General features: G+C 44.3%; 1 protein-coding gene across 1 annotated transcript in view; it reads right to left on the bottom strand.

Moving 5' to 3' along the window:
- The window catches only part of EPHX2 (epoxide hydrolase 2), a 154,315-nt gene that overhangs the window by 115,032 nt on the left and 13,717 nt on the right, over nt 1-25,566 (bottom strand). The window contains exons 2-5 of the mRNA XM_073624886.1: nt 22,863-22,947; nt 17,898-18,057; nt 6,375-6,565; nt 884-1,006 (exon numbers count right to left, since the gene is read on the bottom strand). Coding sequence (XP_073480987.1) covers nt 884-1,006; nt 6,375-6,565; nt 17,898-18,057; nt 22,863-22,947 — 559 coding nt within the window. The remainder of the gene's footprint in view (nt 1-883; nt 1,007-6,374; nt 6,566-17,897; nt 18,058-22,862; nt 22,948-25,566) is intronic.

Here is a 25,566-nt window from a genome sequence, read left to right as displayed (position 1 = left end):
AAACTGTTCGCACAGGTCATACCAACTAATAAGTTTCCAACTGCCATTTTTTATTAGTACAAAAAAAATTGAAAAAAAAGAGAACAACTTTGCTGGCAGGGGACTTTTACTTTATAGCGGTGGTTGTCAACCCATGAGATAAAGGGGGCCTCAAATGAGGCCCTCCAATGCAATACTCCCAACGCACACGTTCCTGCACAAACGGCTGTATCTTAAATTAGGTGCTGAAATGTCCAACGGCTGGAACCGACTGCAATCATGAGAAGGAAGTGTCACCAGCACACCAGGATCTCCAAAATTGGGTCCAAAATTTTAATCACATAGTATCAAAAAAATAAATAGAAGCGACATTTCGGAGCCACGCAGGACCCCTTCATCAGGCAGGTGCCGGAACATGTGCGTTGGGAGTATTGCATTGGAGGTCACATGCCTGATGAAGGGGTCCTGCATGGCTCCGAAACGTCGCTTCTATTTATTTTTTTGATACTATGTGATTAAAAATTTGGGACCCAGTTTTGGAGATCCTGGTGTGCTGGTGACACTTCCTTCTCAAATGAGGCTCTGACATCACCAAAGGGCGGCACACAATGTTCAATATATGTAATACTTGATTGGATAGTCAGAGACTGCAGACCTAATAGTAGAAATGAGGGTTAGAGAGTGAGGAAAGGATACATTGTTGGCTGGAGATATGCTGCAGAAGACAATATAGAACTGGGAACATGTTACACGGAGGCTAGTAGAGATCAATGTTATTACCCTAGTCAATGTTTTCACTACAGACTGCTGAGGTCCGAGAGCCGCATATCATATACCAAAGACCTGAGGGCCGCAGGTTGGGCACCAGGGAAATAGGAAACATAGGCCACACCATGATAGTTACCTGGACTCCTGATAACTCTTCCAGCTCCTTCAAGGCTTTCTCTGTGTCTGTGACCAGCACTGTGGAGATGCCCAGTTCCTTGGCCGGCTTCAGGTTAGCACCAATATCATCGAGGAAGATGGTCTGAAAGAAATAATAAGACCGTTCAACGTGAGAGTGCCCACCGGGACAGGAAACAGCCCTAGAAAAATCCGACCTGACAAAGAGTTATATTAACTATTTTTAAATTAATACCTAGGCCAGAATGATGAATAATCCCTCACGCATGCACAGATACACACAACTGCCTCCTGGGGACGTGTAACGTAGCCATCCCAGGAGTCGGATTTGAGATGTCGCGCACACGACGGTGGGGTCTCTGCCAGTTCTGTGAAATCTGGCACATGCAAGGAGACCTGGCAGAGACTCACAGCGTGTCTGTGCATGCATCTCATCCTAATTCAAGATGGCAGCGCTGAAGAAGAGGGGCAAAGGAGGAGCTTTGGTTACTGGCAAGACAACACTAGACTCCACGGTCTAGTACAGGGGTCTCCAAACTATGGCCAATAGGCCAAATCCGGTCCAACGCAAGATTTTATCAGGTTCAAAGCTAGGGTCAGTGGCCTCTCACACAGGTCTTCAGGTCAGTTTACGGTCTCTGTTTACACCCTTCAGTCTCCAGCAAAGGTTTCCCCCCAGCAGTGCAGTTGTTGTACCCCCAGCATCCTGACAACCAATCATGTGTTTGCCCCAGCATCTACAGGAGGATGGCACGTCTTCCATCCAGACCTGCTTCGTATAGTCATGGTCCAGGGCTCTCCAGACTCCCAGCCACGATGCAAGTGGACTTTGATGGGGACCCTGATGTCAGGGGGGACCTTCATGTAACCAGGGGGGACTCTGATGTTGACTCTCAGGTAAGGAGGACTTTCATTTGGACTCTGATGTGAGGGGGGCCATGATGGGGACCATAATGTAAGCGGGAGATCTAATGGGAGCCCTGAAGTAAGGGAAGCTCTGATGAGGACCCTGATGTAAGAAAGGGACTCTGATGGGAACCCTGATGTAAGGGAGGGACTTTGATGGGTATTCTGATGTAAGGGGAAAATCTGATAGGGACCCTAAAGTATGGAGGGACACTGATGGGGACCCTGATGTAAGGGGGGAATCTGATGGGGACCCTGATGTAAGGGGGGAATCTGATGGGGACCCTGATGTAAGGGGGGATTCTGATGGGGACCCTGATGTAAGGGGGGATTCTGATGGGGACCCTGATGTAAAGGGGGGAATCTGATGAGCTCAAGTTTATTTGGAATTTGTTTGCTTTGTTTTACTATAGTTCTTTCTCTGTTATCCTGAATCATGAAATGTTGATTATAAAAAAAGCTCCAAGTAAATTGTATTCATCCATTTCACTTTTCTTCATTTACGGTAATTATAAAACTGATTTATTTTTGGGTGAAAATGTGTAAAATAAACCATGAGGTCCCTTTACTGAAAAGTTTGGAGACCCCTGGTCTAGTTAGTATGTTTTTTTTAATTCATTTTAGACAAGTGATAGGGATCTTTTTTTTTGGGGGGGAGAGGAGTTGATTTAAACTGAAGAGTGAAAAATTTGGTGCATAGAAACCAATCAGCTTACAGGATTTTTTTTTGTCAAAGCTTAAAGTGTTTGTTAAGGCATTATTATAAGTCTATGCCAGCCCCTCTATTAGAGGCTGGCATAGCACAATGTGTAAGTTGTATGTAAAAGCGAGCGCTGTAAATACTGAATATCAACTTTCTTCAGGCCGGTCACGTGACTCGCGGCCGCTTCCCAGCTCTGATAGATGTCTTCTGCGATAGGGGCTGTGATCTCCCTCTGACGTCAGAGGGAGATCACGTGGCCCCTCGTCTCCTCCACAGAAGCCACCCATCGGAGCTGGAAAGCGTGCCGCGAGTCACGTGACCAGCCTGAAGACAGCTGATGTTTAGTATTTACAGCGCTCGTTTTTAAATACAACTTACACATTGTGCTATGCCAGCCTCTAATAAAGAGGCTGGCAGTGACAAATTTAATATTTTAATATTAAAATAATAGCGGCGGTGGGGGGGCGGGGTTGGGCCGGAGACAGACAGAGGGCGCTGACAGGGAGGAAGGAGGGGGTGAGGGGGGGAGAGAGGAGAGCAGAGAGCGGGCAGCCTATCACAGAGGGAGGCACTTTGACCACAGTAATCAGAGCGGAGCTGCCCTGGTTATCGTGGTCTGTTTAGAGAGGGCATACAGGAAGTGCCAAGTTTAGGGGGTTTCTTTTACAGTTTAGAGGGGGGCAGATTACATAGCACAAGCGCTGTGCTGTTTAATCTGCTTTAAGGGACCAGAACCTACCTTTTTTTTTTTTTGGGTTAACGCTTTAAGTGAACAAGCTGAGGTTGGAAACTGATTGGCTACCATGAACAGCTGCACCAGATTTTTGCACTCTCCAGTTTTACTAAATCAACCCCATTGTATTTACTCAATGACACTTACAGACTATCTACAAGTGTCATTTAACACAGCTGCTAGCTGCAATTTTGCAGCCAGTAATAGTGGCGGGAGCAATGGAGCTGGACAGATACTGAAGACAGGGCCAGTACAAGGGGTGGGCAGAAGGGACGGCACTGGATATATTGTGGGGATGGGGGGCGTCACAAGTTCCTTCTACTATAAGGCTGACAGGAGTAATGACAGCGGCATCATTACTTCTGTCAGTCCAGCACTGGAAGCAGCAGGGAGAGGAGGAGAGAGCCGGGAGGAGATGCAGGCTGTGCTCTCTCCCCCTCCTCTTCATAAGCTCACACATAATGAAGGGGGGGGGGGGGCGCAGTTTGGCATTTTTGCCCTGGGCACTGGATGATCTTGTCCCGGCACTGTCTGAAGATGTTAAGAGATGTTAAAGTTTATTTTTAGGAAATCTTTTAGGAAATAGTGTCACCATTTCTTACCACTTACACTACTATCCAAGTGATTAAGGTGCCCAAATCAAGTGGGAAAAAAAAAGCAAACAAAACATCTATAATAAATGAAAATAAATATTGATGCTGCGCTTCTCAAAATATTCATTAGGCTCCGTTCACATATTCGCGTTCCGAGTCGTGGGTGGAAATTGTCGCGATTCTGCCTGCGATTCGCAATAGCGGCAAATTGCCGGACGCCCGTGCGTTCCGTGTCACTTTCAAAAGCACCCCAAACGCAGCGCGATTTTCCGTTGGTCGACAATCGTGAACAGAATCGCGGGATGCCTGTCGCCCAAAAGAAGAACAAGAGCTTCTTTTGGGGGGATGGACGTCCCTTGATTTTACTACGATTGTCGCCCCCCATATGCCAAGATGTGAACGGAGCCTAAATAAAACTAATTCTCAATAGAGTGTCAATATGAACACCAAAGTATCAAACAAATAAAAAAATATAAATTTAAATAAATAAATAAAAACAATGTATGTCATAAACAGACTCAAGGTAAAAGTCAATATTCCACCACAAATCACACAGCACACACATGACACCGTGCCCCACCTCATGGACAATTATACCCTATTAATTGGACCCCTATAGAAATATAGGTCTACTGCACTTAGCCTCACTTCCACTCTCTATAACAGGGATCTCCAAACTTTTAAAAATAAAGTGCCTTTATACCCAATTCGATACCGGGTACTTTCACCCCCTTCCTGCCCAGGCCAATTTTCAGCTTTCAGTGCTGTCACACTTTGACAATTGCGCGGCCGTGCAACGCTGTACCAAAATGATTTTTTTTTTAATCACATTTTTTTGATACAAATAGAGCTTTCTTATGGTGGTATTTAATCACCACTGGGGTTTGAACTTTTTGATACACAAACAAAAAAAGACTGAAAATTTTGAAAAAAAAATCATTTTTCTTAGTTTCTGTTAAAAAATTGGGCAAATAAGTAATTTTTCTTCTTCACTGATGTGTGCTGATGAGGCTGCACTAATGGGCACTGATGAGGCTGCACTGATGGGCACTGATGAGGCTGCACTGATGGGCACTGATGAGCACTGATGAGGCTGCACTGATGGGCACTGATGAGCACCGATGAGGCTGCACTGATGGGCACCGATGAGGCTGCACTGATGGGCACCGATGAAGCTGCACTGATGGGCACTGATGAAGCTGCACTGATGGGCACTGATGAAGCTGCACTGATGGGCACTGATGAAGCTGCACTGACGAGGGGGCACTGACGAGGCAGCACGGATGAGGCAGCACTGATGGGCACTGATGAGGCTGCACTAATGGGCACTGAAGAAGCTGCACTGATGGGCACTGTTGAAGCTGCACTGATGGGCACTGTTGAAGCTGCACTGATGGGGACTGATGAAGCTGCACTGATGGGCACTGTTGAAGCTGCACTGATGGGGACTGATGAAGCTGCACTGATGGGCACTGATGAAGCTGCACTGATGAGGCTGCACTAATGGGCACCGATGAGGCTGCACTGATGGGCACTGATGAGGCTGCACTAATGGGCACTGGCAAGATTGCACTGATGAGGGGGCACTGACGAGGCAAATATATAAATTTAAATAAATAAATAAAAACAATGTCATAAACAGACTCAATGTGAAAGTCAATATTCCACCACAAATCACACAGCACACACATGACACCGTGCCCCACCTCATGGACAATTATACCCTATTAATTGGACCCCTATAGAAATATAGGTCTACTGCACTTAGCACTGATAGGCGGCACTGAATAACAGTGTAAATGTGCCCTTTCAGACTTGCCAGTTACCGGCTCTCCTTTCCTCAGTGTGTGAGGAAAGGAAAGACGATAACCAGAAAGTTATCACACAGCTGATCACATGGTAAAGGGCCACTGTGATTGGCCCTTTACCTCAATCTGTGATCAGTGGGAGTAAAAAAAATGCTCCATTGTCAGTGTCAGTGGTAGAAATAGTACCCCATTGTTGGTGTCATTAGGAGGCATTGCGCCCCTTCTTTGGTGTCAGTGGGCAGACACATGCCCAATTGTTGGTGTCAATGGATGAAACAGTGCCCCAAGGGTCGGATAAAAGCATAGGGCCACTTCAGGCCCCTGGGCCACAGTTTGGAGAGCACTGCCCTATAATCAGACTCCATCAATTCAACAAATATTGTGTTCTCCTGTACGAGACTGGATATTTCCTCCTATCCACCGCTGCCACTTTATGCTACTGCACTTAATTTAGTAAGAACCTATCTTTTCTTCCTTCCCGATGAATATTTTGAACAGCATGGCATCAATATTTATTTTCATTTTCTCCTCACTGAGCTCTGCAATTTATAACTTCATCTCTCCCTCCCTTTTTTTTTCTGAACGCTCAGACAAGCTTTATAAATTCTGGACTTTGCATGGATGTAGAGAAGAGAGGGCCGCAGATAAACCAGGTACAACTTCTGTAGGAGGATTTGTTTTATCTCTGCGTATCCCCTGAGGCCAGTAGCTTCACTGCAGCTCAGGAGTAATACCAAATCTCCTCTCACCTCCTTAGGCTCGGCTTCCAGCATTTTCAGAGCGTACTCATATATGCGAGTCTCGGGTTTCCTCATTCCCACGCGGCACGACTCAATCACCATGTCGAAGTGACGGCTCAGCATGGAGAGAAGGTCCGCGGTGTGCTGCCGGTCCGCGCTGTCGTCCACCCAGTTGTTGGTTAGAACACAAGTCTTAAAACCTGCAGTGTAGGAGGAAAGTGAACGGGTGAAAACAATGATACCCTGGTACAGACTCTGCACATGCACAGTAAAAGGTGACTTTAACCTTCTGAATAAAGAAAATACAATGGGTATAGAAAGGAATCACCTTGAAGATTCTGAGGCCACATGGAAAAGGGTGTTAGGCTCGATTCACACCTATGCATGTTGCTTTTGAGCGTTTTGGAGGTTTTTTTTTCATGCTTGCCACGTTTTTGAGCAGCGTTTTTGCGGCGTTTTTGCCGCGATTTTGCGTTTTGCGTTTTTTTTTTACAGTTTTTTTTACAGTCTTAAAATAAATAAAAAAAAACGGCAAAAACGCATCAAAAACGCACCAAAAACGCTGCAAAAACGGTGCACTTGCGTTTTTGATGCTTGTCCATTGAATTCTATTACATGCAAAACGCTGCATTTTGCATGAAAAAAAGTCCCCGACCCTTTCCAAAAATGCAGAGAAACAAAAAGGCATTGATGTGAACATGTTCCATAGGAACCCATGTTAAAAAATTCCCGTGCATTTCTGCAAAATGCATCAAAAAACGCGCTAGTGTGAATGGAGCCTTATGGTCAGATGAGACTAAAATTGAATGATTTGGCCTCAACACCAAACGATACAGTGCCTTGAAAAAGTATTCATACCCCTTGAAATTTTCCACTTTTTGTCATGTTACAACCAAAAAACTTAAATGTATTTTATTGGGATTTTATGTGATAGACCAACACAAAGTGGCACATAATTGTGAAGTGGAAGGAAAATTATAAATGGTTTTCAAATATTTTTTACAAATAAATATGTGAAAAGTGTGGCGTGCATTTGTATTACTCTGATACCCCTAACTAATATCTAGTGGAACCAATTGCCTTCAGAAGTCTAGAACTAGTAAATAGAGTCCACTAATTTAATATCAGTATAAGTAAAGCTGTTCTGTAAAGCCCTCAGAGGTTTGTTGGAGAACCTTAGTGAACAAAAAGCATCATGAAGACCAAGGAACACACCAGACAGGTCAGGGATAAAGTTGTGGAGAAGTTTAAAGCAGGGTTAGGTTATAAAAAAATATCCCAAGATTTGAACATCTCACAGAGCACTGTCCAATCCAATGTCTGAAAATGGAAAGAGTATGGCACAACTACAAACCTACCAAGACATGGCCGTCCACCTAAACTGACAGGCTGGGCAAGGAGAGCATTCATCAGAGAAGCAGCCAAGAGGCCCATGGTAACTCTGGAGGAGCTGCAGAGATCCACAGCTCAGGTGGGAGAATCTGTCCACAGGACAACTATTAGTGGTGTCCTCCACAAATCTGACCTTTATGGAGGAGTGGCAAGAAGAAAGCCATTGTTGACAGAAAGCCATAAGAAGTACCATTTTCAGTTTGCGAAAAGCCATATGGGGGACACAGCAAACATGTGGAAGAAGGTGCTCTGGTCAGATGAGACCAAAATTGAACTTTTTGGCCTAAAAGCAAAACGCTATGTGTGGCGGAAAAATAACACTGTACATCACCCTGAACACACCATCCCCACCGTGAAACATGGTGGTGGCAGCATCATGTTGTGGAGATGATTTTCTTCAGCAGGGACAGGGAAGCTGATCAGAGTTGATGGGAAGATGGATGGAGCCAAATACAGGGCAATCTTAGAAGAAAACCTGTTATGCCACGTACACATGACCGGTTTTGCCGTCGAAGTTCAATAGCCAGTAGCCAATAGCCTTCGTCTTGTACTTCCTTCAGAGCATGCGTCGTTTTTGGTCTGTCGGAACAGCATACAGACGAGCGGTTTTCCCGGTAGGAATTGGGTCTGTCGGAAATATTTAAACATGTTCCATTTCTAGGGCCGTCAGAATTTTCAAAAAAAAAAAAGTCAGATGAGACATACACACGATCGGAAAAGATGATGAAAAGATTCCGTCTGACTTTTTTTGTCGAACATTCCAATCGTGTGTACGCGGCTTTAGAAGAAAACCTGTTAGAGTCTGCAAATGACTTGAGACTGGAGGGAGGTTCACCTTCCAGCAGGACAACAACCCTAAACATACAGCCAGAGCTACAATGGAATGGTTTAGATCAAAGCATATTCATGTGTTAGAATGGCCCAGTCAAAGTCCAGACCTAAATCCAATTGAGAATCTGTGGCAAGACTTGAAAATTGCTGTTCACAGACACTCTCCATCCAATCTGACAGAGCTTGAGATATTTTACAAAGAAGAATGGGCAAAAATGTCACTCTCTAGATGTGCAAAGCTGGTAGAGACATCCCCAAAAAGACTTACAGCTGTAATTGCAGTGAAAGGAGGTTCTACAAAGTATTGACTCCGGGGGGCTGAATACAAATGTACCCCACACTTTTCACATATTTATTTGTAAAAAGTTTGGAAAACCATTTATAATTTTCCTTCCACTTCACAATTGAGTACCACTTTGTGTTGGTCTATTACATAAAATCCCAATAAAATACATTTACGTTTTTGGTTGTAAATTTACAAAATGTGGGAAATTTCAACGGGTGTGAATACTTTTTCATGGCACTGTATGTCTGGCAGAAATTCAGCACAGCTCACCATCCAAATAACACCATTCCTACAGTAAAGCATGGAGGTTGTAATATCCTGTTATAGGGTTGTTTCTCTGCAGCAGGGACTTGAGAACTTGTCAGGATAGAAGGAAAAATGGATGGGGCAAAATTCTTGAGGAAAATCTGCTGCCCTCTGCCAGAAAGTTGTCAATGGGAAGAAGGTTTACCTTCCAACATGGCAATGACTCAAAGCCCACAGCAAAAATGAGCACACAGTGGTTGAAGGAGAACAAGGTAAATGTCCTTGCTTGGCCTAATCAGAGCCCAGACTTAAACCCCATTGAAAATCTGTGGAATGACTTGAAGACTGCAGTTCACAAACGCTCACCATCAAATGTAACTAAACTTGAGCAGTTCTGCAAAGAAGAGTGGGCAAATATTGCAAAGTCTAGATGTGCAAAGTTAGTAGAGACATATCCCAACAGAATAAAGGCTGGTATTAAAGCAAAAGGTGGTTCAACAAAATACTGACATAAGGGGGTGATCCTTTTTCCAACTTCAGTGACTCTGTTTTTGATTTTTTTTTCTGGCATGTTGGGGTTATATTTTAGAGCACTCTGCACTACCGCAAGCTATGGGAGGAGTTATACAAACATCAAAATGCCCTAAAAGCAGAGGTGTCAAACTCCATGTCATTGCGGGCTGCATTAGCATTAGGGTTGCCCTCAAAGGGCTGGTTGTGTCTGAAAAACTAGATGTCCAGAGCACCCCAAACCCCCCCCCTTCCATCAGATGTCAAGAGCCCCCTGCCATGAAGCCTGCACCCTCTCTTACATCACAATGTACCCCGACTACCTAGTGCTGCTGCCAGGAAGAAGCTGGAGGCAGAGCTGGGAATCAGAAAGTGCAGGGTCTGGAGGAGGAGGGGTCAGAGTCTGCTGAATGCTGAGACCAGGGAAGGCTAAGACAAGGGGGTGCTGCGGCTGTACAGAGGCGCAGGATCTGGAGGAGAAGTTCTGTTCTACTGTCGACTGATGAGGCGGGGGGGGGGGGGGCAGAGAAGAGCCTCTCCGAAGCTGCACAAAGAAGAGCAGGATCTGGAGGAGGAAGTCTGTCCTCCTCTCTGCTACCAACTGCCGAGACAAGGTCGGGGTGGAGATTGCATGCGGACCAAACTAGGTAACACCCACAGGTGATGCTGAGCCTCCACGAGGTGGGCTCTATCTGACTTGCTTCAGCTTCTAATGTACATTGAGAGAAGTTAACAGTGTGCAGTGAAATCAGAGAAAGACGTTTCAGTACTGGGGAGGAGCCGCTACAACCATGCAACACAAAAGGAAAGTCTGGAGGTCAGATTTAAACAGGTATTGACATAAGGAGACTCTAATCAGGTGCAAGGTCCATTGCTCCAGGCAAACCATGTCATATAGTGGCCTTGTAACCGGAGATTTGTACTGATTGGATTTACAGAGAGGAATGTATCAGGGGGACACATACAAAACACACATGGAGACCAGTGACCAGTGTAAATCGTTCATGCATGTCAGTTGATCTATTAACTGATATTTTTTTTTTTTTTTTCAGCTTATTGTATATGAGCACATTCCTCCCCCCACCCCCGCTGAACCTTGTCCTACTGGGAAGGCAACGAGAACTTTTGGACCCATTATCCTTCACCGTGATGCAACACCAAGTGTGCAGAAGACAGGCGGAGACAGTTATTTCAGGCACATATTTACTAAAGTATAAAACTTTAAACACCAAAAAATATATATATAAAAAGTAAGTTACTCACCATAAAACCTTAGCCTATTGTTATTTTTTTGCACCATATTTTGTTGGCAGACGACAAAACGTCAAAATCATAATAAGACCCCACTAGGAAAATCAGATACCCCACAGTACATAATGTATGGAGTACTATATTATATAAAAAAAAAAATACAAATAAAATATAACATTTTTCATAGTATAGTACTCAATAAGTACATTGGAGTATCCGATTTTCCTAGTGGGGTCTTATTATGATTTTGACGTTTTGTCCTCTGCCAACAAAGTATGGTGCAAAAAAATAACAATGGTAAGGTTTTGTGGCGAGTAACTTACTTTTTATACATATTTTTTGGTGTTTAAAGTTTTATATTTTAGTAAATATGTGCCGGAAACACAAAAAAAAAAATATATATATATATCTTTACATTCATCTGTCAGCAGGGAAGCCAGCTGACAGATGATGATTCATGGTTGTTAAGGTTGCAGACAACAAAACATCAAAATCATAATAAGACCCCACGATTCTGTCAGGGGTCTAAGTATGAACACCGATCGGTCTCCTCCCCTAGTCTGTCTCATTCCCCCAACGTGTCAGAACACACCTAGGTAACACATTTAACCCCTTGATCGCCCCCCTAGTGTTAACCCCTTCCCCGCCAGTGACAGTAATCAGTGCATTTTTATAGCACTGATCGCTGTATAAATGTCACTGGTCCCAAAAATGTGTCAACTAGTTAAAAAAAAAATAATAATAATAATAATAAATAATAAAAATGCCATAACTCTATCCCCTATTTTGTAGACGCTATAACTTTTGCGCAATCAATTTTTCGTTTAATGCGTTTTTGTTTTACCAAAAATATGTAGAAGAATAATACATATCGGCCTAAACTGAGGGAAAAATGTGTTTTGTTTTTTTTTTTCAAATTGGGATATTTATTATAGCGAAAAAGTTAAAGATGTTTTTTTCAAAAAATTGTCGCTCTTCTTTTGTTTATAGCGCAAAAAATAAAAACCACAGAGGTGATCAAATACCACCAAAAGAAAGCTCTATTTGTGTAAAAAAAAAAAAAAAAAGTTTGGGTACAACATCGCACAACCGCGCAGTTGTCAATTAAAGCGATGCAGTGCCGTATCGCAAATAATGGCCTGGTCAGGAAGAGGTAAATTCTTCCAGGGATGAAGTGGTTATGAATTTGTATTGTATGAACTTCTATAAACTAATAACTTTTCTTAATATTGAACTAATAATAATATTGATGATAATTCCACTACTACTACACTAATAATAATAATAATAATAATAATAATAATAATAATATGAATAATAATAATATGAATAATTATATTTTCAATAAAACATATGCAAATTAATATGAATAATATGAAATACATTGGTTAATATAAAAATTCTACTACAACATCCCTGGCCCATAGCAGGGTAGGCTCCAGTTATAGTTAACCAAACCCTTTTAAGCCCCTCCCACTGTTACCACAATTTGGTTGTACCCACATTTTTGTCTTTATATCTTGTAGGTCTGCCTCTTGTTCCAAAAGTCTGCGACGAACATTTTTGGGTAGTATTAAAATAATGGGGCCATGGTTTTGTGGGTGTGGTTACAAATAGGAACATTATTTGGGTGTGATTTAAAACTGGGCATGGTCAGTAGAGTGTTCCCCGATGTCATTTTGAAAATTTAGTAACCTTAACAAAAAAAAAAAACAAAAAAGATATTTCTGACATTAGGTCCACTTCAAGTAGCTGTTATATATAGTAGAGCATTGGTTTCCAAACTGCGGCCCGGGGGCCAGATGCGGCCCTTTGGTTGCTTTTATCCTGCCCTTGAGGCACCATTTCATCCACTGATACTGACAATGGGGCATAATCCCCCCCCCCTACTGACTCCCAATGACACAAACGATAGGGCATTGTATTTTTCCACTGACATCAGGACCTTTTCTACTCCAATTGGCCATAGTCCGGCCCCCCAAAAGTCTTAAAGTGGAAGAAATGGCGTCCCTAGGGAGGGCCAGAGGGGGCCCTGACCCCCCACCCCCCCCCCCCCCCCAACATTATGCTGAGCCCCACCATGTGCCCCCCCAATTTAAAAAAAAAATATTTTTTTTTTTTTTTACAAAAAATCAATGTCTAAGAGGGAGAGAGTCCCCAGTCAGCTCCTGCGGGTGATTCCACCCCCCTCCCTCTCCTCGCTGACACTGCATAATGCGAGCGCTCACACAACCACGGCCACCCGATCTTCTCCTTCACCTGCATCCTCATTGGCAGGGAGAAGAGCGAGTTGCAGGAAGGACTCCACCAGGACTCTCAGTTACTGAAAAAACAGACTGATTTCTCCCATCCTTAGGACAGGAGAACCAGCCTGTAAATTCCAAGAGATGCCAGACCAGCGCTGTCAATAGCAGGGGCAGGACAGCAAGAGGAGGCTGGGGAACCCCACAGTGGCAGAACACCAGGGCCTGGAGGCAAGACAACCTTTGCAACCCTGATAGTTCTCCCACTGCTTTGGACCCTTATATTTTCTTGGTATGCTGGTGACATATATCTCTTGTTTTCTGCCACCCTGGGGGGCCCCAATACAGTAGGAAGGGAGCTCACTGCAGAACATGTGAAAGGACCCGTTGTGGGGTCGTAGTAAAGGGCCCCAGGATATATATATATATAAAAAATTGCATTTTATAGTTGCCCCCCTACTTTTGTCCCTGTCCCCCAATGTGCCCCCTCTAAATATGAAAGCTGGAGATGCCACTGAGTGGAAGAATAAACCCATCCATTTAACAGTTTCAGTTACATTTCTGGCACATGCCGGAAGTGTGACACTCCCATTGGTTGTGCTTTCAACCAAACTGTCAAACCATCCAATGGCTGGTGTCTTAACCACTTGCCAACCGCCGCATGTACATATACGTCGGCCGAATGGCACGGCTGCGCAAATGGGCGTACCTGTACGTCCCTTTAAATTTGCCTCCCGTGTGGTCGAGTGCGCTCCACTGGCGGCGCGCGCGCGACCCTGCCGTGAGCTCCGTGAGTAGGATCGCGGGTCCCGCGGACTCGATTTCTGAGTGGATACCCGCGATCGTCTCATGGAGCTGAAGAACTGGGAAATGCTAATGTAAACAAGCATCTCCCCGTTCTGCTAAGAGCCGGTTCACACGGGGGCGACTTGTCAGGCGACCTAGCCGCCTGACAAGTCTCCTCCCGTTCTGTATAATGGAACCGTTCTAATCGGAGCGACGCAAGTCGCTCCGACTTAGAAGAAAGGTTCCTGTACTACTTTGGGGGTGACTTGCATAGACTTCTATACAGAAGTCGTCTTGCAAGTCGCCCCGGCTGTCGTGTGCCGGATCGCCTCGGTGAGGCGACCTGCAAGTCGTGCCACGTCTAGTGTGAACTGGCACTTAGTGACACTGTCACTGATCCCTGTGATCAGTCATGTGTCACTCGTAGCCACGCCCCCTAACAGTTAGAATCAATCCCTAGGACACATTTAACCCCTTCCCAGCCAGCTAGTGGTTAACCCCTTCACTGCCAGTGTCATTTTTACAGTAATCAGTGCAATTTTATAACACTGATCGCTGTAAAAATGACAATGGTCCCAAAAATGTGTCAAAATTGTCCGATGTGTCCGCCATAATGTCGCAGTCACGATAAAAATCGCAGATCGCCGCCATTACTAGTAAAAAAAAAAAAATATTAATAAAAATGCCATAAAACTAACCTCTATTTTGTAGACGCTATAACTTTTGCGCAAACCAATCAATAAACGCTTTTTGCAATTTTTTTTTTACCAAAAATATGTAGAAGAATACGTATTGGCCTAAACTGAGAAAAAAAATGTTATTTTTTTTTTTATATATTTTTGGGGATATTTATTATAGCAAAAATAAAAAAAAAAAAATGCGTTTTTTTCAAAATTGTTGCTCTATTTTTGTTTATAGCGCAAAAAATAAAAACCGCAGAGGTGATCAAATACCACCAAAAGACATCTCTATTTGTGGGAAAAAAAGGATGTCAATTTTGTTTGGGAGCAACGTCGCACGACCGCGCAATTGTCAGTTAAAGTGACGCAGTGCCGAATCGCAAAAAGTGCTCTGGTCTTTAGCCAGCCAAATGGTCCGGGGCTTAAGTGGTTAACTGATCACATGCGCTGCATCATGGCAGTTGTCAATTAAATAGAGGCCAAGATGGTAGCTTCCTTGGCTGAAAACGACAGGAGGGTTTACTTCCACTTTAAGGACAGTAAACTGGCCCTTTGTTTAGAAAGTTTGGAGACCCCTGTAGTAGAGCGCCCCACGGATTCACTGCTAGCACCATAAAGAACACCTTCCTGAACTGATGGGAACATTTCCTTTCCTTCGTACACAACTGATATCCACACTTCCTTTCTACAAGCCGTACAATGGGAAAGGACATCTGACATTTCTATTGATCATGGCTCACTTCCAATGCATCGTTCATTCTCAATGAATAAGCTCAATTTCCATAAAGGTGAATTAGTGGTAAGGCTCAGGCCTGGCCCATTGTGAACAGGAACCACCTCTGAGGAACACTGAACCAAAATTCTTCTGTTAATTGAGGACCAAGGGATGTATTTAATTGCCTGTATCATCTGATTAAGAACTTAAAATACTTTTTTTTTTTCGTTTGAGTCAAAGTATTATTTAGTTCTTATCAACAAATGGATCTAGCTTAATTCCTCCCCCAAAAACGACACATGTGGAAATGGTTTTATTTATTGTTCAAATACATTCTTAAAAAGGGAAAAAAATTATAATTATTTTTATATTGACAACCCGCAGCTCTTCTATAAATACTAATATTTAGAAGAGCAATTTCAAACTCCTGGCACAAGGGTCCTAAGCAAATAGAGACCCACAGCTGCTGAGCATAGAGGGATCCAAAGCTCCTAAGAATAAAATGGACACAGTGCTCCTAAGCATAGAGGAACTCATTGTTCCTAAACAAATAGAGACTCGGTACTCCCAAGCAGATAGAGACAGAGTGTTCCTAAGTAGTTGGGACCCAGTGCTTCAAAGTAGGTAGGGACACAATGCTCCAAAGCAAATAGGGACCCAATGCTCCTAAGCATAGAGGGACTTGGTATGCCTACGCAAATAGGGACCTAGTGCTCCTACACAAGTAGGGACCCAGTGCTCCTACACAAGTAGGGACCCAGTGCTCCTACACAAGTAGGGACCCAGTGCTCCTACACCAATAGGGACCCAGTGCTCCTACACCAATAGGGACCCAGTGCTCCTACACCAATAGGGACCTAGTGCTCCTACACAAATAGGGACCCAGTGCTCCTACACAAGTAGGGACCCAGTGCTCCTACACAAGTAGGGACCCAGTTCTCCTACACAAATAGGGACCCAGTGCTCCTACACAAGTAGGGACCCAGTGCTCCTACACCAATAGGGACCCAGTTCTCCTACAAAAATAGGGACCCAGTGCTCCTACACCAATAGGGACCCAGTGCTCCTACACAAATAGGGACCCAGTGCTCCTACACAAATAGGGACCCAGTGCTCCTACACAAATAGGGACTCAGTGCCCCCAATCAGATAGAGATCCAATGCTCCAAAGTAGGTAGGGACCCAATGCTCCTAAGCAGACAGGAACTCAGTGCTCCTAAGCAAACCGGGACTTGGTACACCTACACAAATAGAGACCCAGTGCTCCTACACAAATAACGACCTAGTGCTCCTACACAAATAACGACCTAGTGCTCCTACACAAATAACAACCTAGTGCTCCTACACAAAGAGGGACCCGATGCTACCAAGCAGATAGAGATCCGGTGCTCACAAGCAGATAGAGATCCAGTGCTCCCAAGCAGATAGAGATCCAGTGCTCCCAAGCAGATAGAGATCCAGTGCTCCCAAGCAGATAGAGATCCAGTGCTCCCAAGCAGATAGAGATCCAGTGCTCCCAAGCAGATAGAGATCCAGTGCTCCCAAGCAGATAGAGATCCAGTGCTCCCAAGCAGATAGAGATCCAGTGCTCCCAAGCAGATAGAGATCCAGTGCTCCCAAGCAGATAGAGATCCAGTGCTCCCAAGTCAGTAGGGACCCAGTGCTCTTATGTGTAGGTAGGAACCCAGTGCTCCAAAGTACGGCTGGATGAAATGCTCCAAAGAAGGTACGATCCATAAGTAGGAAAGGAACCCAGGCTCCTAAGTAGGCGGGGACCCAATGTGCCCAAGTAGATAGGACACTCACACCTTCCTGTTATGTTGAAGATGAGGACTGGCTGACAGCACCCTCCCATATTTAGCAGCAGTACTCAAGCATTAAACTCTATTGCAGGGGTATTCAAACTATGGCCCTCCAGTTGTTCAGGAACCACAATTCCCATCATGCCTAGTCATGTCTGTAAATGTCAGAGTTTTACAATGCCTCATGGGATGTGTAGTTCCACAACAGCTGGAGGGCCGTAGTTTGAGGATCCCTGCTCTATTGGGAACAACTTATGGACCTAAATAACAAAAATCACCACTGTGACCCTCCCACAGGACCCTTAGCTCCTCTTATTCCATAATACACCTCTGCTATGTACAAGAAATCATTACTTCCACATCTCCTTAATGCGGCCAAGAGCCTGATCCCAAGATCCTGGACCACCATTGGTAGTAGAATGGATATTGCATGCTGATCCATCTTCCATCTGATGGAAGAGGTAACCATTCCTCAAAAGGTTGACTATAATACATACCACCAAATGTGGACAAGCTTTAAAAAACACTTAAAAAATTCGGACATCTGGAAACCTTTCCAGGAAACAGAGCCATCACTGGAAATCTGATGAAAGCCACACAGTGTGCTAACCATCACCTAATGTCAGAGGTCACATATTGGTTCTTCATATCTGCTCCGTCATTTGTATGGAAAAAAAAAATGTTAATAAAACATTAAAGAAAAAAAAAAAAAAAAAGAAAGACAATAAAAAGGAGGAATGATTACAGAAAATTCACATTTCAGATATTTCATAAAACCAGCTGATCTTACCGTGCTGTCTAAGGGCCATAGCAGCTTTCAGCATGGGCTTATTGATGCCACCATTCTGATAGAGGTCTTGGAAGGCGGGCTCCAGGGAGAAGGACTCGGGAAGGGTGGCCCCGGACTCTTTGGCGAACGCCTGGCATTCCTTGTTCATTTCTGAAACAAACTGACAAGAACAAAAAAGTGTGACTTCTGATGTACTGTAAGCCCCTTTCTGTCGCTCTACAGCAAAGCTCAATTTGGTGGAGGTAGAATCAGCACAAACAGCCAATCAGTTATGCTGCAGTGCTCAAAGAACATGCGGATAGGAGGAAAGAGCAGAGCCACAGAGAGATGACCTCATTAGTCTGCTGCTTCTCCTTTCACTGTCCAATCACAGGCTGGATGGATTCGTTTAGCGAGTATATGTGTGTTTCATCTGTGTAGTCAGCTGTTCGCTTGGTGTTCAGCTACTCCATCTACATACCATAAAGTCTAATCATTCTGTAGTCCCCAAGATACAGACTAAGGACTTGGCTTGACATAGCACAGGAAGTGTGTAGGGGGCACAAGACAGCTATGAATTTCTGGCAGAATCAACAGATTGGATTTTTTTTTTTAAGTGCAAAAAAACTTCCTAAAAAAACAATGGTAACTTTAACAGATCAAAAGGGAGTAAAAAAAGAGAGGTTCATTGTTAGGGTTTAACTAATGGTTATTTAGATCAAAGGTCTCCAAAATTTTCAGTACAAGGGCTACACTGTATAATTTACAAATAATTGCAGGCCATAAAAAGCCCTGTCAGAGTCCCCCTGACTCTGGATCCCTACCAGAGTCCCACTTTTAATCAGAGCCTAGCTTAGGAGTCCCTCTTTACATTAGGATCCCCTTCAGAGCCCCCCTTATATCAAAGTCTGTCATACAAGTCCTTCTTTACATCAGAGTCCCCATTTGAGACTCCCCTTACATCAGAGTCTGCCATAGGAGTCCTCCTTTACATCAGGGTCCCCATCAGAGCCCTTCCTTACATCAGGGTCCCTTGACAGAGTCCCCCTTGCATCAGGATCCCCATCAGAGTCCCCACTTGCATCAGGGTCTCCATCAGAGCCCCCCCTTCCCTTACATCAGGGTCCCCAACAGAGTTCCCACTTGCATCAGGGTCCCCATCAGAGCCCTCCTTACATCAGGGTCCCCATCAGAGACCCCCCCTAAATCAGGATCCCCATCAGAGTTCCCACTTGCATCAGGGTCCCCATCAGAATCCCCACTTGCATCAGGGTCTGCCATAGCAGTCCTCCTTTACATCAGGGTCCCCATCAGAGCCCCTCCTTACATCAGGGCCCCTTATCAGAGTCCCCTTTGCATCAGGGTCCCCATTTGCATCAGGGTCCCCATCAGAGCCCCCCCCCTCCCTTACATCAGGGTCCCCAGCAGAGTTCCCACTTGCATCAGGGTCTGCCATAGGAGTCCTCCTTTACATCAGGGTCCCCATCAGAGCCCCTCCTTACATCAGGGTCCCTTATCAGAGTCCCCACTTGCATCAGGGTCCCCATCAGAGTCCCCACTTGCATCAGGGTCTGCCATAGGAATCCTCCTTTACACCAGTGTCTCCATCAGAGTTCTCCTTTACATCAGGGTCCCCACTTGCATCATGGTCTCAGAGTTCCCCTTACATGAGAGTCTGCCACAGGAGTCCCCCCTTATATCAGGGTCCCTATCAGAACTCCCCTTACATCAGAGTCTGCCATAGGAGTTCTCCTTTACATCAGGGTCCCCATCAGAGCTCCTCCTTACATCAGGGTCCCTTAACAGAGACCCCCTTGCATCAGGGTCCCCATCAGAGTCCCCACTTGCATCAGGGTCCCCATCAGAGCCCCTCCTTACATCAGGGTCCCCATCAGAGTCCCCACTTGCATCAGGGTCTGCCATAGGAGTCCTCCTTTACATCAGTGTCTTCATTAGAGTTCTCCTTTACATCAGGGTCCCCACTTGCATCAGGATCTTAGAGTTTCCCTTACATCAGAGTCTGCCATAGGAGTCCTCCTTTACATCAGGGTCTCTATAAGAGCCCCTCCTTACATCAGGGTCCCTTAAAAGAGTCTCCCACTACATCAGGGTCCCTTAAAAGAGTCTCCCACTACATCAGGGTCCCTTAAAAGAGTCTCCCACTACATTAGGGTCCCTTAACAGAGCCCTCCCTCTTAATGAGAATCCCCATCAGAGCCCCTCATTACATCAGGGTCCCCATCAAAATCCCCACTTACATCAAGCTGAGACGTAAACCTCAGACATATTATAGCATATCCCCCTATGGTGTGTACTTGCCTCAATCTAGAGCACTAAGGCTGGGTTCACATACGCTGCGGCTGCGGCTCACAGCAAGGGGTCCGGTGTGTCCCCATTCACTGTTTTTAAGGTGCAAATCTGGTGTGAAGTTTTGGCTGAATTCACATCTGAAATGGACCAGAAGACACACAGGACCTTTCTGCAATTCGGGCCGCAGCTGCCCCGGAGATGTGTGAATCGGCTCTATAGAGAGCCGGTCATGCAAATTGTATGCGGGAAACCCTCATCCAAATTCGCATACGTGTGAACCCGGTCTCAATGTAATTTCTGTCTGCTGCCTACTTCCTCTGCAATTAGCATGAATAACTTCTGACAAGTTTTCATGGCACCAAGATAAAAAAAAAAAAAAAAAAAAAAAGTGACAGGGGAGGGCGCTCCAGCACACAGCCTGTGATTGACAGCCTCAGCTTCAGCTCTGTTCCTGTGTGCTGTGTAGAGGGGTGTGTGTCTCTTCCCTCCAATCAGCTCTCACAACTCTCCTCACTGAGCTCTGCAGAGTGTAAACTACAGCTCTCCGCCCCCTTTTATTCTGAACTCTCTGACAAGCTTTATAAATTCAGCATTTTGAATGGCTATAGAGAAGAGAAGACTGCAGATAAACAGGTACAACCTTTGCAGGAGGATGTCTTTCATCTCTGCGTATCACCTGAGGATAGTCCCTTCACTAGGTGCATTTAAGGCTTTACAACTACTTTTATTGTTAATCAGTAGAGATGAGCCCGAAGTTCGAGTCGAACGTAAGTTTGACTTGAACATCGGGTGTTCACCTGTTCGCCAAACAGCGAACAATATGCGGTGTTCCCGGCAAATTCGAAAGCTGCCGGAACACCGTTAAAGTCTATAGGACTATAATATAAAAAAACAAAAGTGCTAATTTTAAAGGCTTATATGCAAGTTATTGTCATAAAAAGTGTTTGGGGACCCGGGTCCTGCCCCAGGGGACATGGATCAATGCAAATTTTTTTTTTTTTAAATGGCCGTTTTTTCGGGAGCAGTGATTTTTTTAATGCTTAAAGTGAAACAATAAAAATGAAATATTCCTTTAAATATCGTGCCATGGCGTTAGAGGGGGCGGGGTCACCTGGTTACGTCATCGGGTGGCCCCGCCCTCAGTTATATAAGAACTGTCACAAGCGAAGGAGCGTCACATGCAGGTGGTTCAGTTGCGGATTTTTTTTTTCTCTGGTCCGTCGGGCGGTGGGCGGCGTGATAGAATGAATGAATGAATGAATGATTTGTAAAGCGCTGCAATTGCGAACTGAATCGCCTCAAGGCGCGATAGAAGAAGATGAATGGAGATCGTGGGACAATTTTATTTATTTATTTTTTAATAAAGGACTTGTCCCAAGCTGTGTCTTGTCTTTTTTAACATTTTGACACATTTTGGGAAATGGTAGGGGTACTTGTACCGTTACCATTTCACACGGGGGGGGGGGGATCTGGGGGTTCCCTTGTTGAAGAGGGCTTCCAGATTCCGATAAGCCACCCGCCCACAGACCCCCACAACCACCGGGCAAGGGTTGTGGGGATGAGGCCCTTGTCCCCATCAACATGGGGACAAGGTGCTTTGGGCGGCTACCCCAAAGCACCCTCCCCATGTTGAGGGCATGTGGCCTGGTACGGTTCAGGAGGGGGGCGCTCTCTCGTTCCCCCCCTCTTTTCCTGTGGCCTGCCAGGTTGCGTGCTCGGATAAGAGTCCGGTATGGATTTTGGGGGGGACCCCTACGCCATTTTTTTTTAAAATTTTGGCACAGGGTTCCCCTTAAAATCCATACCAGACCTGGAGGGTCTGGTATGGATTTTTTTTGGGGGGGGGCTACGCCATTTTTTTTTTAAATTGGCGCAGGGTTCCCCTTAATTTCTGTATCAGACTGAAGGGCCTGGTATGGACTTTAGGGGGACCCTCACGCAATTTTTTTTTTATTTTGGTTCGGGGTTCCCCTTAATATTCATACCAGACCCAAAGGGCCTGGTAATGGACTGGGGGGGGGGATCCCATGCTTTTTTTTTCAATGATTTTTATCTATACTGCCGAGACCCGACAATTCATTAATAGCCGTGATCAAATTTTAAATGACAATTTTTCCTTTGGAAATGACATTTTGCTGCGGTACTATTCTAAACACAGGAAACATGCGCCACTTTACAGGCATACTATAGACACCCCCCAGGCACGATATTTAAAGGAATATTTCATTTTTATTGTTTCACTTTAAGCATTAAAAAAAAATCACTGCTCCTGAAAAAAAAAGCAGTTTTTAAAAATTTTTTTTGCATTGATCCATGTCCCCTGGGTAGGACCTGGGTCCCCAAACACTTTTTAGGACAATAACTTTCAAATAAGCTTTTAAAATTAGCACTTTTGATTATTCATGTTCGTGTCCCATAGACTTTAATGGTGTTCGTGTGTTCTGCTGAATTTTTTGCCTGTTCGCATGTTTTGCTGCGAACCGAACAGGAGGGTGTTTGATAATTTTGTTATTGATCAGTGCATTTTGAGGACTTGCCGCTGACGCCGGGTGGGAGCCGGATAAAATCTTGTAGTGGGCTGGACGTGGCCCGCAGGCCGCAATTTGGGGGCCCCTGGATCTATAGTGCGGAGTCATAATACAGCAATTCATTTGAATAATTACAGCTTTGTATTACCTGGGAGAACGGGATTTGTCCTCTCTCTGCCCGGGGCAAAGGTCCATCCTCACCGCTCTTCACAAATACTTTCAAGAAGAAACCGCTGCCGACACAACACAAAACAAGGATTTTTTTTTTTTTTTTGTAAAGAAAAGTCTTTTTATATATGGACACACACATATAAAGTTCATTATTTATATACAGTTGTGCTCAAAAGTTTGCATACCCTGGCAGAAATTGTGACATTTTGGCACCAATATTGAAGATATGACAGGCCACGTCTTTTGTTTAAAACAGGGCTTGACTTAGTTACATAGTTACATAGTAGGTGAGGTTGAAAAAAGACACAAAAGTCCATCAAGTCCAACTTTGCTTTGAATCTAGGAGCCAGCTAAAAAAGTTTAGGAGCCAGTTTTTATTTATTTTTTAACCACTTTCCATCCATTTTTGACACTTAGCTCCTACGAGTAAAAAACTACATTTTTTTACTAGAAAATTACTAGAAATCTCAACAGATTAACAGATTTTGGACTTTAGTGGTACCAAGTGAGGAACGGCCACACATTCATAGTAAAAATAACAATATTACAAATATATAGATATATATATATTACAAAAATATGTAAAAAGCATCAATAAAGCCACGTACTGATATTTTCATAGGACAATATTCACCATATTTTGGATCACCATGTCTTTGCTAAATATTCCAAGAGGTCGACGCGTTTCGCATTCCAAGAGGTCGACGCGTTTCGCATAGTCGCTTCCTCAGGACCTCAATAATGTTTTGACAGCAAAGAAGTTAGGCGTGTCATCCCATGGGCGTTACACAAAGATGGTGGTACAGCAGGTAATGCGGACAGAGTATACTGTCGCGTCGACCTCTTGGAATATTTAGCAAAGACATGTTGGCTTTTCAATATATGGCAGATATTGTCCTATGAAAATATCAGTACGTGGTTTTATTGATGCTTTTTACATATTTTTTTTAATAAATATTGTTATTTTTACTATAAATGTGTGGCCGTTTCTCACTTTGTACCAGTAAAGTCCTAAAATCTGTTAAAGGGGAACTGCATTCTACTCAGATAATTTGTAATAAAAACATCTTTGCCATTCTGAAGCTTCCCTCCAACCACTTTGCATATTATTTTAAATATAATGTGATTCTGTACTTGCCAAATATGCTGCAGAAATCTCCCCCCACTGAATCTGGCTGCATCCATTTTAACTGTGGGCAGCTGAAGCTGCTGGCTGTTCACTTCCTGGATTTACACAGACACACAGAGGCACACCTCCAGCCCTGCAGCTCTCTTCGGCCACCGTATGACTCATCCCCCATGTGCATGATGTCATAAGCCTAGGCTTTTTAGCAGACAAGAAACAGGAAGTGGGCTTTATAAGGTATTTACTGGCAGAAAAAAAAAAATGTTTTTACTATTTAAAGTTAAAATAACAACAAGGGCAGAAGATTTAATAGATGGAAAGATGAAAAAATGACTGAAGTTCCACTTTAAGTTTTCTAGTAATATTTCATATGGACGAGGTACCCCTCTTATAGCCTGTTCTCTTTTTTAACAAATTTGCTAGAACCCCCAAACATATATATATATTTTTTAAGCAGAGACCCTATAGGATAAAATGGTGGGTGTTGCAATTGTTTTGTCACATGGTATTTGCACAATGGTATTTGAAAAAAAAACAAACACATTAATAAAAAAGAAAAAAAACAGTAAAACATTAGCCCAATTTTTTTTTGTACAATGTATAGGATGATGTTACGCCGGGTAAATAGATACCCAACATGTCACGTTTTAAAATTGTGTCTGCAATGGTAGAATGGTGGCAAACTACGGTGCTTAAAATTCTCTATAGGCGACGCTTTAAACACCTTAACAGGTTACCAGTTTAGAGTTGCACTGGAGGTCTGGTGCTAGAATTATTGCTCTCACTCTAATGTTCGCGACAATACCTTACATGTGCGGTGCTTTATTGCTATCACAAGGGATGACAGGTCCTCTTTATAGGGAGATCTGGGGTCTATTAGAGCCCAAATCTCTCCTCTAGCCTCCCACGCAACCGATCAGACACAGATCGATCCGACCAGCTGCTTTCCTGGCCGCTGGTGGCCAGGTAAACAAAGAGGCGGAACCGGAAGTCAGGAACTACTCATCGCTCCCGCTTTCCGGGGGTTACAGAGAGAGGGGAACGATGTCAGTTCCTCTCTCTCTGTACAGGGCAACCATCACCGCCGGTCACATCACTCCCGGCCTCCGCGATGGGGCAGAAAAGCCTGGGAGAGGCGGCGGCGGGAGGGACGTGGGACCCTTTTCTGCCACCCGTAGAAGCGATCGAGCGGCTAATTATCCACTCGGATCACGTCTGCATGAAAGAGAATTGGCGGTTGCAAAGAATATTACCGGGATGATGGCTGTAGGTGCAGGCATCATCCCGGTATAACCACTGAAACCCGAGGACGTCCATGGACATACTACGGGCGGCATGTGGTTGACTAACAAAGCTTACGGGTAGAACATGTCACATGTTCCCGAAGGTGAACCCATCCTTTAACCCTTGCGCTGTCAGAGTTGTTTTGGGATTTTTTTTTTGCACATTTAAAAAAATCATTTTAGGCCTGAAGATTACATAAAACCCCAAAACATTATATATTTTCTGAAAGCAGACACAATAGAAAATAAAATGGAGGTAGTTCCAATTTTTT

The sequence above is a fragment of the Aquarana catesbeiana genome, linkage group LG04, assembly GCF_042186555.1.
Source record: "Aquarana catesbeiana isolate 2022-GZ linkage group LG04, ASM4218655v1, whole genome shotgun sequence".
NCBI classification, from domain to species: Eukaryota; Metazoa; Chordata; class Amphibia; order Anura; family Ranidae; genus Aquarana; species Aquarana catesbeiana.
This window is presented reverse-complemented; position numbering and strand designations above follow the sequence as displayed.